The 23,360-nt window shown below is 39.1% G+C and overlaps 1 protein-coding gene across 15 annotated transcripts in view; it reads left to right on the top strand.

Annotated features, from left to right (window-relative positions):
• The window catches only part of LOC126106324 (mitochondrial 2-oxodicarboxylate carrier-like), a 185,220-nt gene that overhangs the window by 106,241 nt on the left and 55,619 nt on the right, over positions 1-23,360 (top strand). For 5 of the 15 annotated variants that reach the window (XM_049912566.1, XM_049912560.1, XM_049912559.1 and 2 more), the window contains one exon: positions 19,617-19,734. The exons of 6 other annotated variants lie outside the window; for them this stretch is intronic. In XM_049912566.1, coding sequence (XP_049768523.1) covers positions 19,689-19,734 — 46 coding nt within the window. In that variant the 5' untranslated portion in view covers positions 19,617-19,688. Of the gene's footprint in view, positions 1-2,187; positions 2,467-2,977; positions 3,102-19,616; positions 19,735-23,360 lie in introns of those variants that run through there. 4 more of the 15 variants (XM_049912563.1, XM_049912561.1, XM_049912567.1 and 1 more) reach the window with 4 other exon arrangements.

Genomic DNA, 23,360 nt, shown 5'->3' with positions numbered 1-23,360 from the left:
AAATACTTTCAGAAATGACTTCCTGATACTTAAATCTATACTCGATGTTAACAAATTTCTCTTCTTCAGAAACGCTTTCCTTGCCATTGCCAGTCTACATTTTATATCCTCTTTACTTCGACCATCATCAGTTATTTTGCTCCCCAAATAGCAAAACTCCTTTACTACTTTAAGTGTCTCATTTCCTAATCTAATACCCTCAACATCACCCGACTTAATTCGACTACATTCCATTATCCTCGTTTTGCTTTTGTTGATGTTCATCTTATATCCTCCCTTCAAGACACCATCCATTCCGTTCAACTGCTCTTCCAAGTCCTTTGCTGTCTCTGACAGAATTACAATGTCATCGGCGAACCTCAAAGTTTTTATTTCTTCTCCATGGATTTTAATACCTACTCCGAATTTTTCTTTTGTTTCCTTTACTGCTTGCTCAATATACAGATTGAATAACATTGGGGAGAGGCTACAACCCTGTCTTACTCCCTTCCCAACCACTGCTTCCCTTTCATGTCCCTCGACTCTTATAACTGCCATCTGGTTTCTGTACAAATTGTAAATAGTCTTTCGCTCCCTGTATTTTACCCCTGCCACCTTTAGAATTTGAAAGAGAGTATTCCAGTCAACATTGTCAAAAGCTTTCTCTAAGTCTACAAATGCTAGAAACGAAGGTTTGCCTTTCCTTAATCTTTCTTCTAAGATAAGTCGTAAGGTCAGTATTGCCTCACGTGTTCCAGTATTTCTACGGAATCCAAACTGATCTTCCCCGAGGTCGGCTTCTACTAGTTTTTCTATTCGTCTGTAAAGAATTCGTGTTAGTATTTTGCAGCTGTGGCTTATTAAACTGATTGTTCGGTAACTTTCACATCTGTCAACACCTGCTTTCTTTGGGATTGGAATTATTATATTCTTCTTGAAGTCTGAGGGTATTTCGCCTGTTTCATACATCTTGCTCACCAGATGGTAGAGTTTTGTCAGGACTGGCTCTCCCAAGGCCATCAGTAGTTCCAATGGAATGTTGTCTACTCCAGGGGCCTTGTTTCGACTCAGGTCTTTCAGTGCTCTGTCAAACTCTTCACGCAGTATCGTATCTCCCATTTCATCTTCATCTACATCCTCTTCCATTTCCATAATATTCTCCTCAAGTACATCGCCCTTGTATAGACCCTCTATATATTCCTTCCACCTTTCTGCTTTCCCTTCTTTGCTTAGAACTGGGTTTCCATCTGAGCTCTTGATGTTCATACAAGTGGTTCTCTTAACTCCAAAGGTCTCTTTAATTTTCCTGTAGGCAGTATCTATCTTACCCCTAGTGAGATAAGCCTCTACATCCTTACATTTGTCCTCTAGCCATCCCTGCTTAGCCATTTTGCACTTCCTGTCGATCTCATTTTTGAGACGTTTGTATTCCTTTTTCCCTGCTTCATTTACTGCATTTTTATATTTTCTCCTTTCATCAATTAAATTCAATATTTCTTCTGTTACCCAAGGATTTCTACTAGCCCTCGTCTTTTTACCTACTTGATCCTCTGCTGCCTTCACTACTTCATCCCTCAAAGCTACCCATTCTTCTTCTACTGTATTTCTTTCCCCCATTCCTGTCAATTGTTTCCTTATGCTCTCCCTGAAACTCTGTACAACCTCTGGTTCTTTCAGTTTATCCAGGTCCCATCTCCTTAAATTCCCACCTTTTTGCAGTTTCTTCAGTTTTAATCTACAGGTCATAACCAATAGATTGTGGTCAGAGTCCACATCTGCCCCTGGAAATGTCTTACAATTTAAAACCTGGTTCCTAAATCTCTGTCTTGCCATTATATAATCTATCTGATACCTTTTAGTATCTCCAGGGTTCTTCCATGTATACAACCTTCTATCATTTTTGTTACAGTAGTTTTTATACAGTGATCTCTGCCTTTAGATGTATGTGTACTGTAGTGAACTAAGTATATGTATAGACATAAGAAGGTTCCTTGTCTCGAAAGGCTGTCAAGAACTATTGTGCTGTCCTTGAACACTCCCACCCCACTACCATCCTGCTAGATTATATTGCCTTCCAAAGATCCACAAGGAAAGGGGTCCACTTATGTGATAGGCTGGATTATGTCATGATGACACTTGCAGAGGTGGCACGCTCTATGTCCATAGATTTTGCTTGTGCTCTCTATCTAGCGGTGCTTGTCCGGTGTACACTTCTGTGCATAATTAAGTGCATAGCCGGTGTCTCTATTGAAGTTGTTTTCACAGAATGTAATTTCAACTGCTTCTCTGATCACAGAGTCCTAGTAGTTCAAAACATGAGCAAGTATTCTCATTTGTTCCAACAAAATCTTGTGTTTGTTTACCTGGCTGTGCTGTGCCACCACTGACTTGTCCAAATGCCGGTATTTAAGGTGATGTTGATGCTTGACACCAAGATTGGCAACCGTCCATTTAGACAGGCCCACATAGCTCTTGGCGCACTTGCAAGGAATTTATAATGTAACTGTGATACTTGTCTTGCTTTGTTAAACCTTTCACATAACATTATTCTAGATTATGACACTATTTTAATTTTTTAAATACAGTAAATAATTGTATAATATTTTTGATGCCTGTGAAGCCTATTAGGTAGACAACATGCTAGTGGGACCCGGTAACCATACCCTATTTTAGCAGCTTAGTAATTTAGATGACTCTGTAATATCAATAAAAAGTCCAGAAGAATTGTATTTTCATTTCTCCGGTCAGTAATTGAAAAGAGAGCTTCATGGACGTATTTTTCCAAAAACCAAACTACTGTGCTGTTACAGGGAGTTATTTTCAAGAAAGGACATACCATTTTTTCTGTTATTTTGGATACAGTTAAGATGAGGGTTACAGATTGATAGGTGTTGACCTCGTGCATGTTCCCTATCTTGGAGGTTTTGAGTGGTTGAGGGAAAATGTCGGTAATCATGTAGCTGTTGCGTATATTGCATAATGATTGTCTATTTCATTAGCAACATGTTGTATTTTGTAGGTAGGTAAACCACCAAGGCCAGATGAGAGGGAATTTCTCATATTCGTAATAATTAAGAGAACCTTCTTCAGTATTACAGGCACTAGAAAATATGATTTCTCAGGTATTGTACACTTTATTAAATGTATCACAAATGAGTTTGGTGTCTGTTACTTATTAACCATTACATTGAAGAGATTCTGGTGTTTCCTGTTTGATATCAGTTTGTAAAACTTTTCTGACAATACCCCATATAGTTTTGCATTTGTTCTTTGAATAATTTATGTAGGCTTTATTTGCTAGTCCTTTGTCTTATGTTTTATTGTACAAATGACTTTCTTGTTCAGTTTAAAATAACTGTGGAAATTTGGATCTTCTGTAGTTATGCTTTGTTCACAGTGTGTCCTCTTAGTTGTACATGATATTCTTATACTCTTCATGATCCAGCCATTTTGAATGTCCCTGGCTGAATATTGTACCTTCACTCATTTTAATGGGAAGGCAATGTTGGGGTAATGACACATGATGTCAGTTTTCTTGCCTACATCATCTTCCTTGTAAACAATATTCCAGGTTTGAGATTGAAGTACATTTTTAAACTTGCCGATACTGGTAAGGTCTTTGCTGTGCGTTCTATAGATGTAAGCAGATGACTTCTTGTCCTTTGTTTGTCATAAACTAAGCCATAACAGGATACCCTGATGGCCATAGTGTCCATTGGACCAATTGAGAACATTCATAATTGGGAAAGAATTGTTGCAATTCCAGATAACTCTATTGCAACTTTAATTGCATACATATGTGTACACTGCATTCAAGAATTCAGTAATGAGAAAATCAATAACAGAATAATTGGCACAAGTGAAGAATAAAACAATGTCAGTGATATTACTGCTAAGCGTAGGCACTTTACATCTTGCCCACTTCTACATGTTGATGCACAACCACTACATTCACTGCCCTCTCCCAGTGCCAACAATATTTGCAATTGCATGTGCAAGCATGAAAGAAATTTCGTGTTTGGCTACTTGCAACTTCTCTGGTGTCAAGCATCACAGTCAAGCGTGGTCCGAGGCCTCGGTGTCGTTAGGATATAATAAAGTGCCAAGTAGCGTAGGTATTCGTTGGGTTATCTCTGGGAACTGTTTAAGAAGTTATACATAAGAAGAGTCACCAGTGTGGTATTGTCCACACAATGTACACACCCCAGACTGGCCAGACTGGGAGTGCTGTCCAGGGGACGATGATGTCGGAGGTCTGGTAGCAGGACCTAAAATGACAGAAAATCAGCTCTGAGTATAAGATGTGTCACATGTGCTGCAGTAAACTGCTATTCAAACTTAACAGCGCATACCTGGGTTCAGTGGGCAGGATTGTGTTAAGCAGCCATATGTCTGTATCGTAGATCCGTTGACAGTCAAGATGACAGTCATCACTACTACGACGACGCAGTTGAGTGGATGGGTATGCAGACACGTATGCACCTGTGTCTGCCGAGAACTGGAGCTTTGTATAGAGGTCGTTGACAAACAGTTGACAGCTGCTGTTCGGTAAGCCAGTCACTGTCGTTATGACTTCTACTGTGTTTTTAATTTCACATGGAGGACTGCATTTCTGCATTTGAGAACAAAACTGCCTGTGGTACCATCAAAGTTTTGTCGATGAAGGCAATTGACTGCGAGGGAGTGTGGTCTCCTAACTCCTCTGTTTACAGGAACTTCTCAAGATGCTTTGCTTCCAATTATGAAAGGCAAGTGATCAGGGCATTTGTAAGTCTCGCATCAGTCGGTGCTTGGTGGTAAGGTCAAAATATCTAGTCTCTCAAAAGCCATCTTCATTAGCACAGCCACAACATAGCCACATTTGCTTACATCAGCTGTGATGTTATCGAGCACAAATTGTCTCTTGAGCTGCATCAACTGTAGAACTGAATTCTGTTGCCAAAAAGGTGGTATGTAAATGTGACTCAGCTAATTGAAACAGGTACATCAACATACAGTGTCTGGTCTGATGTTGCTGTCACTCAATACATGGATGGTGCACGGCACAGCTGGCATGAAAGACTGGTGCTTGACATTCAAAACAAGTAATCATTGTAGTATGTGGGTGGCACATGGTGCAGGCAGTGCGGTTTGTTTACACTTGATGTTTGGTATGCAACATTACGCATATCACATCAATTGACATTGGTCGTCATCTGAGATTATGTCAGTTGGTGCCTAAGATCACTTTGGGGCTCACCAAAAATGTTGCAGTTTGGGTTAACTTAACTACATTGGAACATTTAATTGCAAATGTGTGTGTGTACACCTCAATCTGAGAATTCAGTGATGAGAAAATCAAAAACAGAATAATTATCAAAAGGCAAATAATTAAACAATGTCAGCAGTTTTATTGCTAAGTATAAAGGCTTTATGTCTGGCACACACTGATGAACAACCTCTACAGAATCTTGGTCCAGGAATTTTAATTACTTTCTTTTATGTAATAATAATAATAATAATAATAATAATATTTACTTGTCCATAATAACTTTACAGTCTTAGACATTGTCAGTTTAGTACATTTACAAAGATATCATGCCACAAATATAACGGATGTATACAGCAGATTTATACATTATATAAGCATTTGCCACTGTTAGTATGCTGAGGTATATAAAACTAGAATTGTTTGTAATGGAGCCCAGAAATCTTTCATTGAGTATAAATATTTTTTACTTAAGACCTGTTTTAATTTTTCTGTAAAAAGTTTTTCATGGAGCTGCTTTATATAATTTGGCAAACTAGTACAGAATTGTCTTCCAGCTTCAAGTGAACTGTGATCTATAGCTTTTTTATTAGCATCCTATGGTAATCGCATCTGGTTAATGTATGGTAGTTATGGATGTCTATTCACTACACTTGGTCCATCACTCTCTTTTACTTGTGAATGTCTGTATTAATTACATTTACTTCATCACTCTCTTTTACATATAAAGTACCTACAATGAATACACAGTCAATAAATTATAATTTTTGAGGTAGTCCCTACAGGACTGGCATTTCCTTATATTGGCAGTCATCCTAACTGCTCTTCTTTGAAGCTTGAATATTCTGTCCATGTAGAGTGTGGATGCCCCACCCCAAATTTCAAGTCTCGTATTGCAAATACGAGTGAATTAATCCATAATACACTTGTTTAAGAACAGGAGAATTTATTATATTTGAGAGATGTTTCAGTCACTAAATGCTCTTCCCATTTAAGATGTTTCTCAATCACAATGCCTAAAGACACATTTATCAGATGTTTCAGCTGTAGATTATGATTAAGTATGAGATTGGTTTTAATTCAACAAGAACGTCGTTACAACAGTCTTGTAAGTTTACTCATAGTTAGATGTTCTGTGATCAATTCAGAGTTCTCTTTATTGCTTTATAAGGCTAGCTGATCAGTACAGCCCCAGTTAATAAATAGCATATCACCAGCATAATTAACTGGGTTTGAGTTTTGTGGCTGAGTTGTGTCATTGATGTATACAGTAAACAAAAATGGCCCAAGAATACTTCCCTGAGGAACTCCAGGGCTGAGAGTTTTGTATGTTGGTTTTACAATTAGGATTTTACTTTCATTCTTATAATGCAGTTTACTACACTATATTAGAGATGCAGTTGTAAGAAGTTAAATGCTACTCCTCTTATACTGTAACTTTCTAATTTGGGTAATAGAACTGCATGAGTCACAGAATGAAAGGCCTTAGACAAATCTATAAACCCCAGTGACTTTGTTTCCTTTATCCAGTCTGTTTAGCAGTTCATGGACAAAGGTTGCAACTGCTGTTATTAAGGAATTCCCATTTTGGAACCCACATACGATGGACACTGTTTTTTTTCCAGTGATACACAAACCCAAGACATTTTCATCAATCACAGCATAGAGCCTTTAGGTATATGAAATGAGTGAAGATTAGTATTAACTATCACAGTCCTATTTTATGTTATTTATGTGTTACCAGGTTAAATGTAACATAGTGAAATTAGCAGGAAGGGTGCTATATTGAAGTGAAACCATCTCTTCCTCAATTATATTACATTACTGCTGCATACTGTGTGCTGAACCTCTACATGAGCACAGAAGTGAGTATTAGAGAAGACGAGGCAGAGACCACAATACAGTTTGCAACACCTAGGATTGGTCACCAAAATGTCTTGCAGAAAAATGAAATTGTGCCAAGAAAAACATGGAGATGACAGTTACTTATGTGATGTAAGAGTAAAGATATCTTTACAAGAATGATGACACTTGTCATGCAACTAACAGAAACATTCAGTAGCTGTACACAAGAAATCCAGTATGCTATAGGAGCAACAAAGTAGAAAACTTCTTAATTTTCTTTTGGGTGTATATGGATAGCCAGTTGATTGTTTGATGACTTATCATAGCTTGTTGAATGCTTTTTTTCATCAAATACTTTAAAGAGCTTCCTCTCTCACCCTAAACAAAGATGCAAAGTCTACATGGAAATTATTGTTACAACGTCTTGTATTGTGTTAGTGTAAATCATCCATTTGTTCATGCATCATGTTCCGTAAAGTCTGCTATGAAGAAGAGGCTTCACAAATGTGGGATGAGTCAAGTTATTTGTTCACTGGCAGAAGCAGATGTTAGCTTTTCAGGTAAACTTAAAAGTAAAAAAGTTAATTGGTATGCAAAAGAATTGGCACAAATTAGAGAAATGTGCTCATACTGTACCAAATACATAAGAGTGATGATAATTGAGGTACTGAGCAGAGGAATATGGTTTGCAATGCTTATTTGAAAAGTAAATATTACTACAAAGTTAAGCTCTTATAAGCCAAAAAATCAGCTTGGAAAGGTACATAGAAGGAGCTGCAGATAAGTGTCAGGCATGTTGTTAATTATTAGGCAAGATCATTCATCCAGCCAGATGTGTCAAACTTTGTTTGATCCAGGAGAACTGAATGCCTGTTTCACAAAACAGTCAAAAAACTTGAGACAAAATGAAGGCTTCAGACACGTATTTCGGGATGTGCTAGTTGCTCAGCTGTCTGAAGGATTTGTCTTTCATTGGAATGTGGTCACACACAATGATATGTGTAAAAAAGTTTCTGAATTCACTAATTCCAAAAGTATGGACTACTGCTTGCTGTGTCTGTATTATTAAAAGAACATTTCAGTTGATAAGTAGGCCACTAAGTTTTATTTTTAATAAATGTTTATAAAATATGAAGTTTTCAGAAGTTCACTGAAAATTTCAAAAGTTGTCCCAGTATTCAAATTATGTTCAGTGCTTGTGATGTATGCTACATGTAGGAGAGTACATACAGTTTACACCAGAGAGGACAGTCTATAATTTGGTTACAGACGTACATTCTGTTTTAAGTGAAAGCACACAGTGTACCACATCTAAATTGTGCTTTATCTGTTCAACTTTCTTAACAGAATGTTTTGAGCAATGCTTAACTTCTTCTGCAAGGTAACCAAGTGACCCTGCTATTTGGGTCTCTTTCAGCTTTTTACATCCTTCTGTGCGCTTCCCTTTATACCAATTTTTAATAGTTTGATTGTTGTATTACGAACTACACTGACTTAAATTAACAGAGATCGGAAGCTATTAAATAGAGTTACTAATGGATCACAGGTAATGGTTCAAGATCTAAACTCACAAGTACTAATATTACACGAGTTCAGACAAGCAATAATAACCTGTCAACACTAGAAATAGACATTAGTGGTTGTACACTAAATGAAACATACTATACAGGGTGGTCCATTGATCATGACTGGGCAAAATATCTCACGAAATAAGAGTCAAACGAAAAAACTACAAAGAACGAAACTTTTCTAGCTTGAAGGGGGAAACCAGATGGTGCTATGGTTGACCCGCTAGATGGTGCTGCCATAGGTCAAACGGATATCAACTGTGTTTTTTTAAATAGGAACCCCATTTTTTATTACATATTCCTGTAGTACATAAGGAAATATGAATATTTTAGTTGGACCCCTTTTTTCGCTTTGTGATAGATGGTGCTGTAATAGTCACAAACATATGGCTCACAATTTTAGACTAACAGTTGGTAACAGGTAGGTTTTTTAAATTAAAATACAGAACATAGGTATGTTTGAACATCTTATTTTGGTTGTTCCAATGTGATACATGTACCTTTGTGAACTTATCATTTCTGAGAACATATCCTGTTACAGTGTGATTACCTGTAAATACCACATTAACGCAAAAAATGCTCAAAATGATGTCTGTCAACCTCAATGCATTTGGCAATACGTGTAACGCCATTCCTCTCAACAACGATTAGTTCGCCTTCCGTAATGTTCAAACATGCATTGACATTGCGCTGATGCCTGTTGTCAGGCATTGTCAGTGGGTCACGATAGCAAATATCCTTCAACTTTCCCCACAGAAAGAAATCCGGGGACGTCAGATCTGGTGAACGTGCGGGCTACGGTATTGTGCTATGACGACCAGTCCACCTGTCATGAAATATGCTATTCAATACTGCTTCAACCACATGAGCTATGTGCCAGACATCCATCATGTTGGACATACATCACCATTCTGTCATGCAGTGAAACATCTTGCAGTAACATCGGTAGAACATTACATACGAAATCAGCATACATTGCACCATTTAGATTGCCATCCTCCCATAATGCCGCATCTTACATTAACCCGCCAAGGTCGCTGATGTTCCACTTGTTGTAGCCATCGTGCATATTATGCCGGTTTATCTTACCACTATTGGTGAATGACGCTTCGTTGCTAAATAGAACGCGTACAAAAAAATCTGTGTTCATCCCGTAATTTCTCTTGTGCCCAGTGGCAGAACTGTACACGACGTTCAGAGTTGTTGCCATGCACTTTCTAGTGCATAGAAATATGGTACAGGCGCAATCGATGTTCATGTAGCATTCTCAACACGGAGGTTTATGAGATTCCAGATTCTCGCGCAATTTGTCTGCTACTGATGTGCGGATTAGCCGCAACAGCAGCTAGAACACCTACTTGAGCATCATCATTTGTTGCAGGTCATGGTTGACATTTCGCACGTGGCTGAACACTACCTGTTTCCTTAAATAATGTAACTATCTGGCGAACACCCCCCCTCCCCCCCCCCTCCCACAACGGAGGGGTATCTGTTGAGAGGCCAGACAAATGTGGGGTTTCTGAAGAGGGGCAGCAGCCTTTTCAATAGTTGCAGGGGCAACAGTCTGGATGATTGACTGATCTGGCCCTGTAACACTAACCAAAACGGCCTTGCTGTTTTGATACTGCGAACGGCTGAAAGCAAGGGTGAAACTACAGCTGTAATTTTTCCCGAGGGCATGCTGCTTCAGTGTATGATTAAATGATGATGGTGTCCTCTTGGGTAAAATATTCCAGAGGTAAAATAGTCCCCCATTCGGATCTCCGGTCGGGGACTACTCAAGAGGACATCGTTATCAGGAGAAAGAAAACTGGCGTTCTACGGATCGGAGCGTGGAATGTCGGATCCCTTAATCGGGCAGGTAGGTTAGAAAATTTAAAAAGGGAAATGGATAGATAAAGTTAGATATAGATACAAAATCAAATAGGGGTAATGCAGGAGTAGGTTTAATATTGAATAAAAAAGTAGGAGTGCAGGTAAGCTACTACAAACAGCATAGTGAATGCATTATTGTGGCCAACATAGACACGAAGCCCACGCCTACTAAAGTAGTACAAGTTTATATGCCAACTAGCTCTGCAGATGATGAAGAAGATGATGAAATGTATGATGAGATAAAAGAAATTATTCGGGTAGTGAAGGGAGATGAAAATTTAATAGTCATGGGTGAATGGAATTTAACAGTAGGAAAAGGAAGAGAAGGAAACATAGTAGGTGAATATGGATTGGGGCTAAGAAATGAAAGAGGAAGCCGCCTTGTAGAATTTTGCACAGAGCATAACTTAATCATAACTAACACTTGGTTCAAGGATCATGAAAGAAGGTTGTATACATGGAAGAACCCTGGAGATACTAAAAGGTTTCAGATAGGTTATATAATGGTAAGACAGAGATTTAGGAACCAGATTTTAAATTGTAAGACATTTCCAGGGGCAGATGTGGACTCTGACCACAATCTATTGGTTATGAACTGTAGATTAAAACTGAAGAAACTGCAAAAAGGTGGGAATTTAAGGAGATGGGACCTGGATAAACTGAAAGAACCCGAGGTTGTACAGAGTTTCAGGGAGAGCATAAGGGAACAATTGACAGGAATGGGGGAAAGAAATACAGCAGAAGAAGAATGGGTATCTTTGAGGAATGAAATAGTGAAGGCAGCAGAAGATCAAGTAGGTAAAAAGATGAGGGCTAGTAGAAATCCTTGGGTAACAGAAGAGATACTGAATTTAATTGATGAAAGGAGAAAATATAAAAATGCAGTAAGTGAAGCAGGCAAAAAGGAATACAAACGTCTCAAAAATTAGATCGACAGGAAGTGCAAAATGGCTAAGCAGGCATGGCTAGAGGACAAATGTAAGGATGTAGAGGCTTATCTCACTAGGGGTAAGATAGATACTGCCTGCAGGAAAATTATAGAGACCTTTGGAGAAAATAGAACCACTTGCATGAATATCAAGAGCTCAGATGGAAACCCAGTTCTAAGCAAAGACGGGAAAGCAGAAAGGTGGAAGGAGTATACAGGGAGTTACAAAAAGGTACGGAGAAACTTTCAGGAAACATTCCTCACACGCAAATAAAAAAAAGATATTATGTGGACATGTGTCCAGAAACACTTAATTTCCATGTTAGAGATCATTTTAGTTTCGTCAGTATGTACTTTACTTCCTCGATTCACCGGCAGTTGGCCCAATTGAAGGAACGTAGTGTTGACTTCGGTGCTTGTGTTGACATGCGACTCATTGCTCTACATTACTAGCATCAAGCACATCAGTACGTAGCATCAACAGGTTAGTGTTCATCACGAACGTGGTTTTGCAGTCAGTGCAATGTTTACAAATGTGGAGTTGGCAGATGCCCATTTGATGTATGCATTAGCACGGGGCAGTAGCCGTGGCGCAGTACGTTTGTATCGAGACAGATATCCAGAACAAAGGTGTTTATTTATTTATTGATCCATGGGACCACATTAAGGAGAAGTCTCCATGGTCATGGAACGAGTCAGTACATGAAATTATAACACAATTGTAGAAACGGATAAAATGAAATATAAGAAATGTATTCAGGCGACAAGGGTAAGTTTAAATAAAGAAAATCAACAATGTAACACTGGAATTTGCTTAATTTTTTAGCTCTTCCAGGAGCTCCTGGACAGAATAAAAGGAGTGAGCCATGAGGAAACTCTTCAGTTTAGACTTAAAAGTGTTTGGGCTACTGCTAAGATTTTTGAGTTCTTGTGGTAGCTTATTGAAAATGGATACAGCAGAATACTGCATTCCTTTATGCACAAGAGTCAAGGAAGTGCATTCCACATTCACATTTGATTTCTGCTTAGTATTAACCGAGCGAAAGCTGCTAACTGTTGGGAATAAGCTAATATTGCTAACAACAAACGACATTAAAGAAAATATATACTGTGGGGGCAATGTCAAAATTCCCAGATTATAGAATAGGTGTCGACAAGAGGTTTTCGAACTTAAACCACACATAGCTCGAACAGCCCGTTTTTGAGCCAAAAATACCCTTTTTGAATCAGAAGAATTACCCCAAAAAATATTACCATATGACAAAAGCGTATGAAAATATGCGAAGTAGACTACTTTTCGTGTTGAAGTGTCACTTATTTCAGATACTGTTCTAATGGTAAATAAAGCAGCATTTAGTTTCTGAACAAGATCCGGAACATGGGCTTTCCACAACAGCTTGCTATCCATCCGAACGCCTAGGAACTTGAACTGTTCCGTCTCGCTTATAATATGCCCATTCTGTCTGATCAAAATATCAGTTCTTGTTGAATTGTGAGTTAGAAACTGTAGAAACTGAGTCTTACTGTGATTTAGCATCAAATTATTTTCCACAAGCCACGAACTTATTTCATGAACTACATTATTTGATACTGTTTCAATATTACCCACAAGATCCTTCACTACCAAGCCGGTGTCATCCGCAAACAGAAATATTTTTGAATCACTTGTAATACTAGAAGGCATATCATTTATATAAATAAGGAAACAGCAGTGGCCCCAGCACCAACCCTTGGGGAACGCCCCACTTAACAGTGCCCCATTGGGACTGAACATCACTACCATTCTCAATATTGCGGAGAATTACCTTCTGCTTTCTGTTCTTAAAGTAATAAGCTACTCCCCTTACTCCATAATGGTCCAACTTCTGCAGTAATATTTTGTGGCAACACAGTCAAAAGCCTTCGTTAAATCAAAGAAAACACCTAACGTTCGCAACCGTTTATTTAATCCGTCCAAAACCTCACAGAGAAAAGAGATAGCATTTTCAGTTGTTAAGTCATTTCTAAAACCAAACTGTACATTTGACAGCAAATTATGTGAATTTAAATGCTCCAGTAACTTTGTATATACAACCCTCTCGATAACTTTAGCAAACACCGATGGCATAGAAATAGGTCTATAATTGTCAACATTATCTCTGTCTCCCTTTTTATAAAGTGGCTTCACTACCGAGTACTTTAATTGGTCAGGAAACCAACCACTCCTAAAGGAAAAGTTACAGATATGGCTAAGTACTGGGCTAACATACATAGAACAACACTTCAGTATTCTGCTAGATACCCCGTCATATCCATGACAGTTCTTGGTCTTTAGTGATTTAATTATTAACTCAATCTCCCTCTTGTCAGTATCATGGAGGAGCATTTCAAGTAACAGTCTCGGAACACTTTTTTCTACGAGCGCTATATGATTCCCTGTTGGGACTAGGTTTCTATTTAGTTCACCTGCTATATTCAGAAAGTGATTATTAAATACTGTACATATATGCGACTTATCAGTAACACGGACATTCCCACTACGCACTGTTTCTATTTCCTCGACCTGTCTCTGCAGACCAGCCACTTCCTTTACGACTGACCACATGGTTTTAATTTTATCCTGAGACTTAGCTATTCTATCTGCATACCACATACTTTTTTCCTTCCTAATAACTTTTTTAAGCACCTTACAATACTGTTTGTAATGGGCTGCTGCATTTAGATTGACTGTTTCTAACGTTTTCATATAATTGCCACTTTGTTCTATAAGATATTCTTATCCCTTTAGTCAGCCACCCAGGCTGCCTGTTTGTGCTGGTACCCTGTTTTGAACGTTCTAACGGAAAGCAACTTTCAAAGAGCACGAGAAAAGTCTTGAGGAAAGCATTATATTTATCGTCTACTGTATCAGCACTATAAACATCTTGCCACTCTTGTTCCTTGATAAGGTTTACAAAGGTCTCTACAGCAACTGGATCAGCTTTCCTAAAAAGTTGATAACTATATTTAACATGTGTTGCAGCACAAAAATCTTTTAGAGTTAAAATTTGTGCATCATGATCGGAAAGGCCATTCACCTTTTTGCTAACAGAATGCCCTTCTAGTAATGAGGAATGAACAAAAATATTGTCTATGGTTGTTCTACTGTTCCCTTGCACTTCATTGGAAAGAATACAGTTTGCATAAGATTATATGAATTAAGGAGGTCTACCAGCATCCTTTTCCTAGCACAATCACTTATACAATTAATATTGAAGTCACCACATATAACTAACTTTTTGTATTTCCTATAAAGTGAACCAGGAACCTCCTCTAGCTTTAGCAAAAATGTTGTGAAATCGGAGTCTGGGGATCTATAAATAACAACAGTAAGAAGTTTAGCTCCACTAAATTAACCACACCTGCACAACATTAAAACACCTTTTCAGTGCAGTATTTTGAAACGTCAATTGACTCAAATGGGATACTGTTTTTCACATACATGGCTACTCCCCCACACCGCAAAAAGCTCCTTCCCCACAAGAAGACATTTGAAGCAATTGATTGGCGTCTTAGGGAGCACGGAACATTCCAGCCTATGACTCGCAACTGGGGAAGACCTAGAACGACGAGGACACCTGCAATGGACGAGGCAATTCTTCATGCAGTTGACGATAACCCTAATGTCAGTGTCAGAGAAGTTGCTGCTGTACAAGGTAACGTTGACCACGTCACTGTATGGAGAGTGCTACGGGGGAACCAGTTGTTTCTGTACCATGTACAGCGTGTGCAGGCACTATCAGCAGCTGATTGGCCTCCACGGGTACACTTCTGTGAATGGTTCATCCAGCAATGTGTCAATCCTCATTTCAGTGCAAATGTTCTCTTTACAGATGAGGCTTCATTCCAACGTGATCAAATTGTAAATTTTCACACTCAACTTGTGTGGGCTGACGAGAATCCGCACACAATTGTGCAATCACGTCATCAACACAGATTTTCTGTGAACGTTTGGGCAGGCATTGTTGGTGATGTCTCGATTGGGCCCCATGTTCTTCCACCTACGCTCAATGGAGCACGTAATCATGATTTCATACGGGATACTCTACCTGTGCTGCTAGAACATGTGTCTTTACAAGTAAGACACAACATGTGGTTCATGCACGATGGAGCTCCTGCACATTTCAGTCGAAGTATTCGTATGCTTCTCAACAACAGATTCGGTGACCGATGAATTGGTAGAGGCGGACCAATTCCATGGCCTCCACGCTCTCCTGACCTCAACCCTCTTGACTTTCATTTATGGGGGCATTTGAAAGCTCTTGTCTACGCAACCACGGTACCAAATGTAGAGACTCTTCGTGTTCGTATTGTGGCCGGCTGTGATACAATACGCCATTCTCTAGGGCTGCATCAGCGCATCAGGGATTCCATGCGACGGAGGGTGGATGCATGTATCCTCACTAACGGAGGACATTTTGAACATTTCCTGTAACAAAGTGTTTGAAGTCACACTGGTACGTTCTGTTGCTGTGTGTTTCCATTCCATGATTAATGTAATTTGAAAAGAAGTAATAAAATGAGCTCTAACAAGGAAAGTAAGCGTTTCCGGACACATGGCCACATAACATATTTTCTTTCTTTGTGTGTGAGGAATGTTTCCTGAAAGTTTGGCCGTACCTTTTTGTAACACCCTGTATAGAGGGTCTATACAGGGGCGATGTTCTTGAGGACAATATTATGGAAATTGAAGAGGAGGTAGATGAAGATGAAATGGGAGATGCGATACTGCGTGAAGAGTTTGACAGAGCACTGAAAGACCTAAGTTGAAACAAGTCCCCGGGAGTATACAACATTCCATTAGAACTACCGACAACCTTGGGAGAGCCAGTCCTGACAAAACTCTACTATCTGGTGAGCAAGATGTATGAGACAGGCGAAATTCCCTCAGATTTCAAGAAGAATATAATAATTCCAATCCCAAAGAAAGCAGGTGTTGACAGATGTGAAAATTACCGAACTATCAGTTTAATAAGTCACAGCTGCAAAATACTAACGCGAATTCTTTACAGATAAATGGAAAAACTGGTAGAAGCCGACCTCGGGGAAGATCAGTTTGGATTCCGTAGAAATGTTGGAACACGTGAGGCAATACTGACCCTATGACTTATCTTAGAAGAAAGATTAAGGAAAGGCAAACCTTCGTTTCTACCATTTGTACACTTAGAGAAAGCTTTTGACAGTGTTGTCTGGAATACTCTCTTTCAAATTCTAAAGGTGGCAGGGGTAAAATACAGGGAGCGAAAGGCTATTTACAATTTGTACAGAAACCAGATGGCAGTTCTAAGAGTCGAGGGGCACGAAAGGGAATCAGTGGTTGGGGAGGGAGTGAGACGGCTGTAGCCTCTCCCCGATGCTATTCAATCTGTATATTGAGCAAGCAGTAAAGGAAACTAAAGAAAAGTTTGGAGTAGGTATTAAAATCCATGGAGAAGAAATAAAAACGTTGAGGTTCGCCGATGACGTTGTAATTCTGTCAGAGACAGCAAAGGACTTGGGAGAGCAGTGGAACGGAATGGACAGTGTCTTGAAAGGAGGGTATAAGATGAACATCAACAAAATCAAAACGAGGATAATGGAATGTAGTCAAATTAAGTCGGCTGACGCTGAGGGAATTAGATTAGGACATGAGACACTTAAAGTAGTAAAGGAGTTTTGCTATTTGGGGAGCAAAATAACTAATGATTGTCGAAGTAGAGAGGATATAAAGTGTAGACTGGCAATGGCAAGGAAAAACGTTTCTGAAGAAGAGATATTTGTTAACATCGAGTATAGATTTAAGTGTCAGGAAGTCATTTCTGAAAGTATATGTATGGAATATAGCCTTGTACCGAAGTGAAAAGTGGACGATAAATAGTTTAGAGAAGAACAGAATAGAAGCTTTCGAAATGTGGTGCTACAGAAGAATGCTGAAGATTAGATGGGTACATCACATAACTAATTATGACGTATTGAACAGAATTGAAGAGGAGTTTGTGGCACAACTTGACTAGAAGAAGGGCCCGGTTGGTAGGGCATATTCTGAGGCATCAAGGGATCACCAATTTAGTATTGGAGGGCAGCGTTGAGGGTAAAAATCGTAGAGGGAGACCAAGAGATGAATACACTAAGCAGATTCAGAGGGATGTAGGTTGCAGTAGGTACTGGGAGATGAAGAGGCTTGCACAGGATAGAGTAGTATGGAGAGCTGCATCAAACCAGTCCCAGGACTGAAGACCACAACAACAACATCTGGCGAGTGGTCCGGACACTTGGATGATGTCGTCCGGGATACCGAGCAGCATACGTAGCACACGCCTGTTGGGCATTTTGATCACGATATCCATACATCAACACCATATCGACCTTTTCCGCAATTGGTAAATGGTCCATTTTAACACGGGTAATGTATCACAAAGCAAATATCGTCCGTATTGGTGGAATGTTGCATGATACCACGTACTTACACGTTTGCGACTATTACAGCGCCATCTATCACAAAGCGAAAAAAGTGGTCAAACTAAAACATTCATATTTCCATACGTACTACACGAGTATGTAGTAAAAAATGGGAGTGCCTATTTAAAAAAAAAACGCTGTTGATATCCGTTTGACCTATGGCAGTGCCATCTAGCAGGCCAAACAGCACCATCTGGTTTCTCCCTTCAAGCTGGACGAGTTTCAGTCTTTGTAGTTTTTTCATTTGATTCTTATTTTGTGAGATATTTGGCACGGTCACTATCAATGGACCACCCTGTATAAATTTTTTTGGGCTCTAGATGGTTAACAAGGGAAAGTGGGTTCAAAACACGAATAAACAAAGCAAGAAAGTCAGTTGACTCTGTTATGCCCATAGAAACATCTCTCATCTGAAGACCAGTGATGCATTACTTTGGATATTTTTACTCCTGTTGTCATATGCAATTATCTTCTGGGGCAGTGAACCTACAGTAAATAAAATGTTTGTTCATCACAAGAGAGCATACAGAATACTGTGTAGAGGAGATAACTGTACATCTCACAGAATCTTTTTTAAGAATGTCAGAATTCTTACATTCATTTTTCAACACATTTACTCCATCGCGAGTTTTGTTACTGACAGTAATCTCAGTTTAAGCAGAGCTGCAAGCTACATACAAACAGTACAAGACACAAAAATAATTTAGACATAGACTTTACCTTCTTGTCAAGGGTTCTTGGTAGAGTTAGACTTTACCTTCTTGTCAAGGGTTCTTGGTAGAGTTATGTATTATGGTGGGAAGGCATTGGAACTCTGCCATTATATAGACCTGAGAATTCAGTTGTCCTGTTAGCTGTGTGACAGGTACTAGTGTGCTATGACTGGACTCAGTTTTTACAGATGTAGCTACCTATCTTCTCATGATCATGTAAATATTAAGGTGCAGCTACTCAGTATCACTGAGGAAACAACAGCTTTTTCCAAAGTAATCACTTTATTTCTATTAACTTGATTGAATTTTGCTGCCATAAACACTTAAATGACAGCTCACTTCTAGAAGCACACAGATTAACTTTCTACAATTTCCTTGTATATTGTAAATGTGTACCATGACTTGTTCCATGTCCCAGAAGGTTTTTCTTCCCGAAGGGACTGAACGAACGAGTGAATACGCAGTGACCTTCATCCATGTAACAACTGCTGCTACTGCTACTACTGCTATTACTACTACTGCTACTGCTACTGTGTCCTACATGTTGTACATGGAGCATAGGAAAAAGCTTAACACTGTGATCACACCCTAAGGGTCACAGTTAATCTGAACTGATTTTTATTGTTACCAACAAATGCCATTAGAAAGAAAATGTAATGGAAGTGAATGTAAGTATACCAAGGTCCTTGAACACCACTCTGCAAAATGTGCAATCATCTACTTTACATAACATTCTCCCTGTTCAGTTTTGATGAACAAACATTGTTTTAATTTAGGTGCACTGCTACTGGAGCTAACAGCTTGCTGTTCATTATTGCTTGTTGTGACACTACCCAAGATTAGGGTGGTATATTTTCGACAGTGTGAAACTGGAGAAGCTATGTTTTCCCGATGCTTGTGCAAAATGAGTCAAGAATTTGCACACAAAGTAATAATAATATTTACTGTGGTCACGGCTCATTGCTCATTAGGATAACTACTAGTAACGTCTGTATTGTTGACAGATATTGCACGTGACCAGTTGAAGAGAGCCGCATTTCAGTGTGTCGCAGTGGAAGGGACGTCCATAGCTGAAGATGTCGGACAACACAGCAATGATGATAGCCGCAGGTGGCATTACAGGTAAGTTTTCATACGGCCTCTTCAATTTCTGTGCAGAGGTGATGAGTCGGCACCGTACCAAGAGTGTGGTCACAGTTCTGACCAGGGCACCTGTGTTTGAATTCACTGTGCTACACTACTGGCCATTACAGATTCAGCATTCTGGAGATGACATGCAACAGATGTCAAATTATCACAAAGTGTTCTGCTTCCTCAGATTTGCAGTGAGATGAGTATGCAAGTAGACAGTGCGACGAGGTCTCAAATTGTGACGGACTGTCAGCAAAGCACCCATTGTTGCAACTTTCTTTGATACTGTAATTGGCTGTCCCCTCAGCTCAAACAATACAAAGATATCAAAATGATGAAATTTAAGTTTTAAAGCAACATTTCTTCAATTGCACTGTCGGACATGTAAGTTGATGATGACGGTCTAGATAATTCAATGAAATTCGTACCTCAGCTTGTCATCCAGTACATTTTGTTATATGATTCTGAAAGATGTTAATATGTTCAAACAAATTGTTCGATCATAATTGTAGCTTCAGCATAACCGTGGGTCCTCATTAATAATGTACAACAAACAGGATATAAAGGGCCAGTTTTAAAATAAAGACTATCTTTATGAGTGGTGGATTTGTATTTCTTTTTGAAATTGATAATTTGCAAAGGTTAACATCTTTGTTACGCATGGTTTTGATCACATTTACTTCACAGGATAAAATTATACTTCATCGGCATGAAGTCATGTCCCAGTCCCTCTTTCCTGTGTCTGTTCACGACCATGACTCTACAAAGATACTCTCTAAGCAAAGTAACACAAAGATATCACATCTTGCTGGTGCAAAGAACCAACTCTGCAAGTTTACTACAGGCTCCAGTTAACAGTTATCGAGAAGTCACCTCCAGTTTGTATTGATGGTTTTTTGGACCTATTTCTGAAGTGTAGGCTGGTGACTCATCTTCCAGGTCTCTGTGACAATATTGTTCGACGTGATAAAGTGAGACCATACGGCGCCGCCTTTGCTTTGCTGTCTGTTGCTCTGGCCAACACATTCTCTGGATCTCTCACACAGTGAAAACTTCTGGCCGAGGGACTGATACTCATCAGTCACTATGATTGATGAACTCTGGCATGGGGCTCAATTGGACACTCTGTCCAACCAGGTTAAGGCCGTAGTTGCTGTCAGAGGTTACAGCTCTATGTAATGAATTTTGCACTGCTGTACAGTCCAAAATCACATACTATATATGCACATTAAGTACAACTGTATTATTTACTATTATATTTGGTGTTGGAGTTTTAAAGGCAAGCTGTGTACTGAAAATATATATGTAAACATTGTTACAAGGTAAGACAACAACAAGAGAGTGACACTCAGTAGCTGACAGGGAAATAGCTTACTCATTTATCACCGCAGCTTAGGTTCTTAGTTGCTGCTTCTTCTTTTTACCTGCATGTAATGAACTAGGTTACTTGCTGTCCAGGGTTCATCTTCTGTGTGGTCTTCCCTCGTTCCTTTCAGCTGATTGATGAAATTGCCTCACTTGTCGATGTCATCTTTTGTCATAAATTTGCACCAAATGATTCTCACATTTATGTCTATGTTACTGAAATTTTATTCTTTAGAACTCTCGCTTATCTTTTTATTTTTCCTTTTTTGCTAGTGTAGTAAATAACAGAGTACAATAATTATGCTCTGAAAATAAGCGCACTAGACAAAAAGTTACTCACCCTCAGGAATCATCAGCCTTTAACTCTCATAATGGGCTCAAATCAGTGTGGAGGCCGCAAGTTTCTTCAGGTGTACCATATCCAGCTGATGACACTCACTGATCGTCAGATCCTGTAGAGTTACCAAATTACGGGGATTTTGACTGCAGCATGTAGTGCTCATTTTCACTGGAAATGATTTCTTTAACTGAGATTTAATATTGTTTTTCTGTTATCTTTTCACTGCTCGACAGTTGCCTTGTATGCAGCTATTATGGACTTTGTCTCTTCCGTGCGTAATTATCACTGTAAGGACATTGAATACTGCATTTCTTACATTGTTTTGTCTATAAATGTAAATTGATTGACTGGATAACATGTAACTTTTGTCAGATCTTAACATCTGAGACGTATAAGTCTGTTCAAAGAATGAATGAATATGAGTGACATTTCATTTGCCTGATCAGTCTTAACTATTGTAAAAAATATTTATATTCTGTGAGGATTTCACACCTCTCTGAAGTAGAGCGATGATGCTGGGAGCTTCTGTATTCACATCTGCACAAGTGCTTCCCTTCACGAAGGTGCTGCAGTCACTGCCCCATCTGGAAGACACACGTCATCCCTCGGCATGGTTCCACGTGTCCAAATGAAATAAAAAATCTGCACAATATTTGTGCTCTTCTCTACTATAACTTGTTTTACTGCTTTCATTCCCAAGTATCACTTCTCCATAAGAATGCTTATGGAACACATCACTCCTCTGGGGTTATATGTAACATCAGACACATTATACACCTGCTGCTCGAAATAATGCAAGAAATTTCCTTTGAGATTAAGATTTGAGGATTTAGAGCAGGGGTAGTCAACCCTGTTTTATCTACTGCTCACTTTTATACCTTTGATGGTAGTAAAATTTTCTAACAACTTATAAAGTAGGAAATAACTTTATAAAATGTATAAAACAGAGCTATAGTTACAGATTATAATGTTGGGTTGGTGCAAAAGTTTCTAACCTTTTTGCGTAAGTTTAATAAACACATAGCACACACAATAGAGACTTTGGTTGTCAGTAATATATTCTTCTTCACTATTTACAATAATCTACAATGCTGGGGTAACGTTTTGATTCCACAACTGGAAGTTGTGTGGTTTTGTGGTGAAGAACCTGTTGAGGCATGTTAAGCACTTATTTTCATCCAGAAATGAAGTTCCTTGAAGAATGTTTGATGGAGAATGGAAAAGGTGAAAATCTGAGGGTGACATATCAGGTGAACAAGGTGTGTGCAGGATGACTTCACAACCCAACTCCTGTATAGTGATCTTTTGTGGTTGCGTGCAGGTCATTGTATCATGAGTTGCAGCTGTTTTTTGGGCTCAACCATTCCTTTCTTTTCCTGATGTTAGCATAAAGGCACTATTTCTTATCATTAGTAATGATACAGAATAGGAATGGTCAGTTGATGATGAACAAGCCGAGATGCACAAATGGCGACATTATGATTTTTGTGATTTTTGCTTAGAGTGTGTGGTACCCCTACACCCTATTTTTGAAACTTCCACATTCCGTGCAAATGCCGTACGATGGTGGAATGATCACAGTTTATCACATTTGCCAGTTCTCGGTTACACTGATGTGGATCATTGTGGATTAATGTGTTTAAATGAGCTTCACGATACCCCAAAGGCCTTCTTGTTACTGGAGAGACACTAATGTTAAAATGATGCTCCTTAAACCTAGAAAACCATTTTCTTGCCATGCTGTGTCCAGTGGTGTTATCACAGCACTGCAGCGACAATGGAGGTCAGCGCCACCTGCATTTTCAGTGTTTCTGTGTGATATTGTATGTTTGTGTGTGGTTTCTGTCTTCTTTAGAAAGGTGCGTTGACTTGTGTGTTTTAGTGGGGGTAACGAAGGAGCGAGGGTCCAACT

Source organism: Schistocerca cancellata, chromosome 10, assembly GCF_023864275.1.
Source record: "Schistocerca cancellata isolate TAMUIC-IGC-003103 chromosome 10, iqSchCanc2.1, whole genome shotgun sequence".
Classification (NCBI taxonomy): Eukaryota; Metazoa; Arthropoda; class Insecta; order Orthoptera; family Acrididae; genus Schistocerca; species Schistocerca cancellata.
The sequence above is the reverse complement of the archived record's forward strand: the minus strand, read 5'-3'. Positions and strand labels throughout refer to the sequence as shown.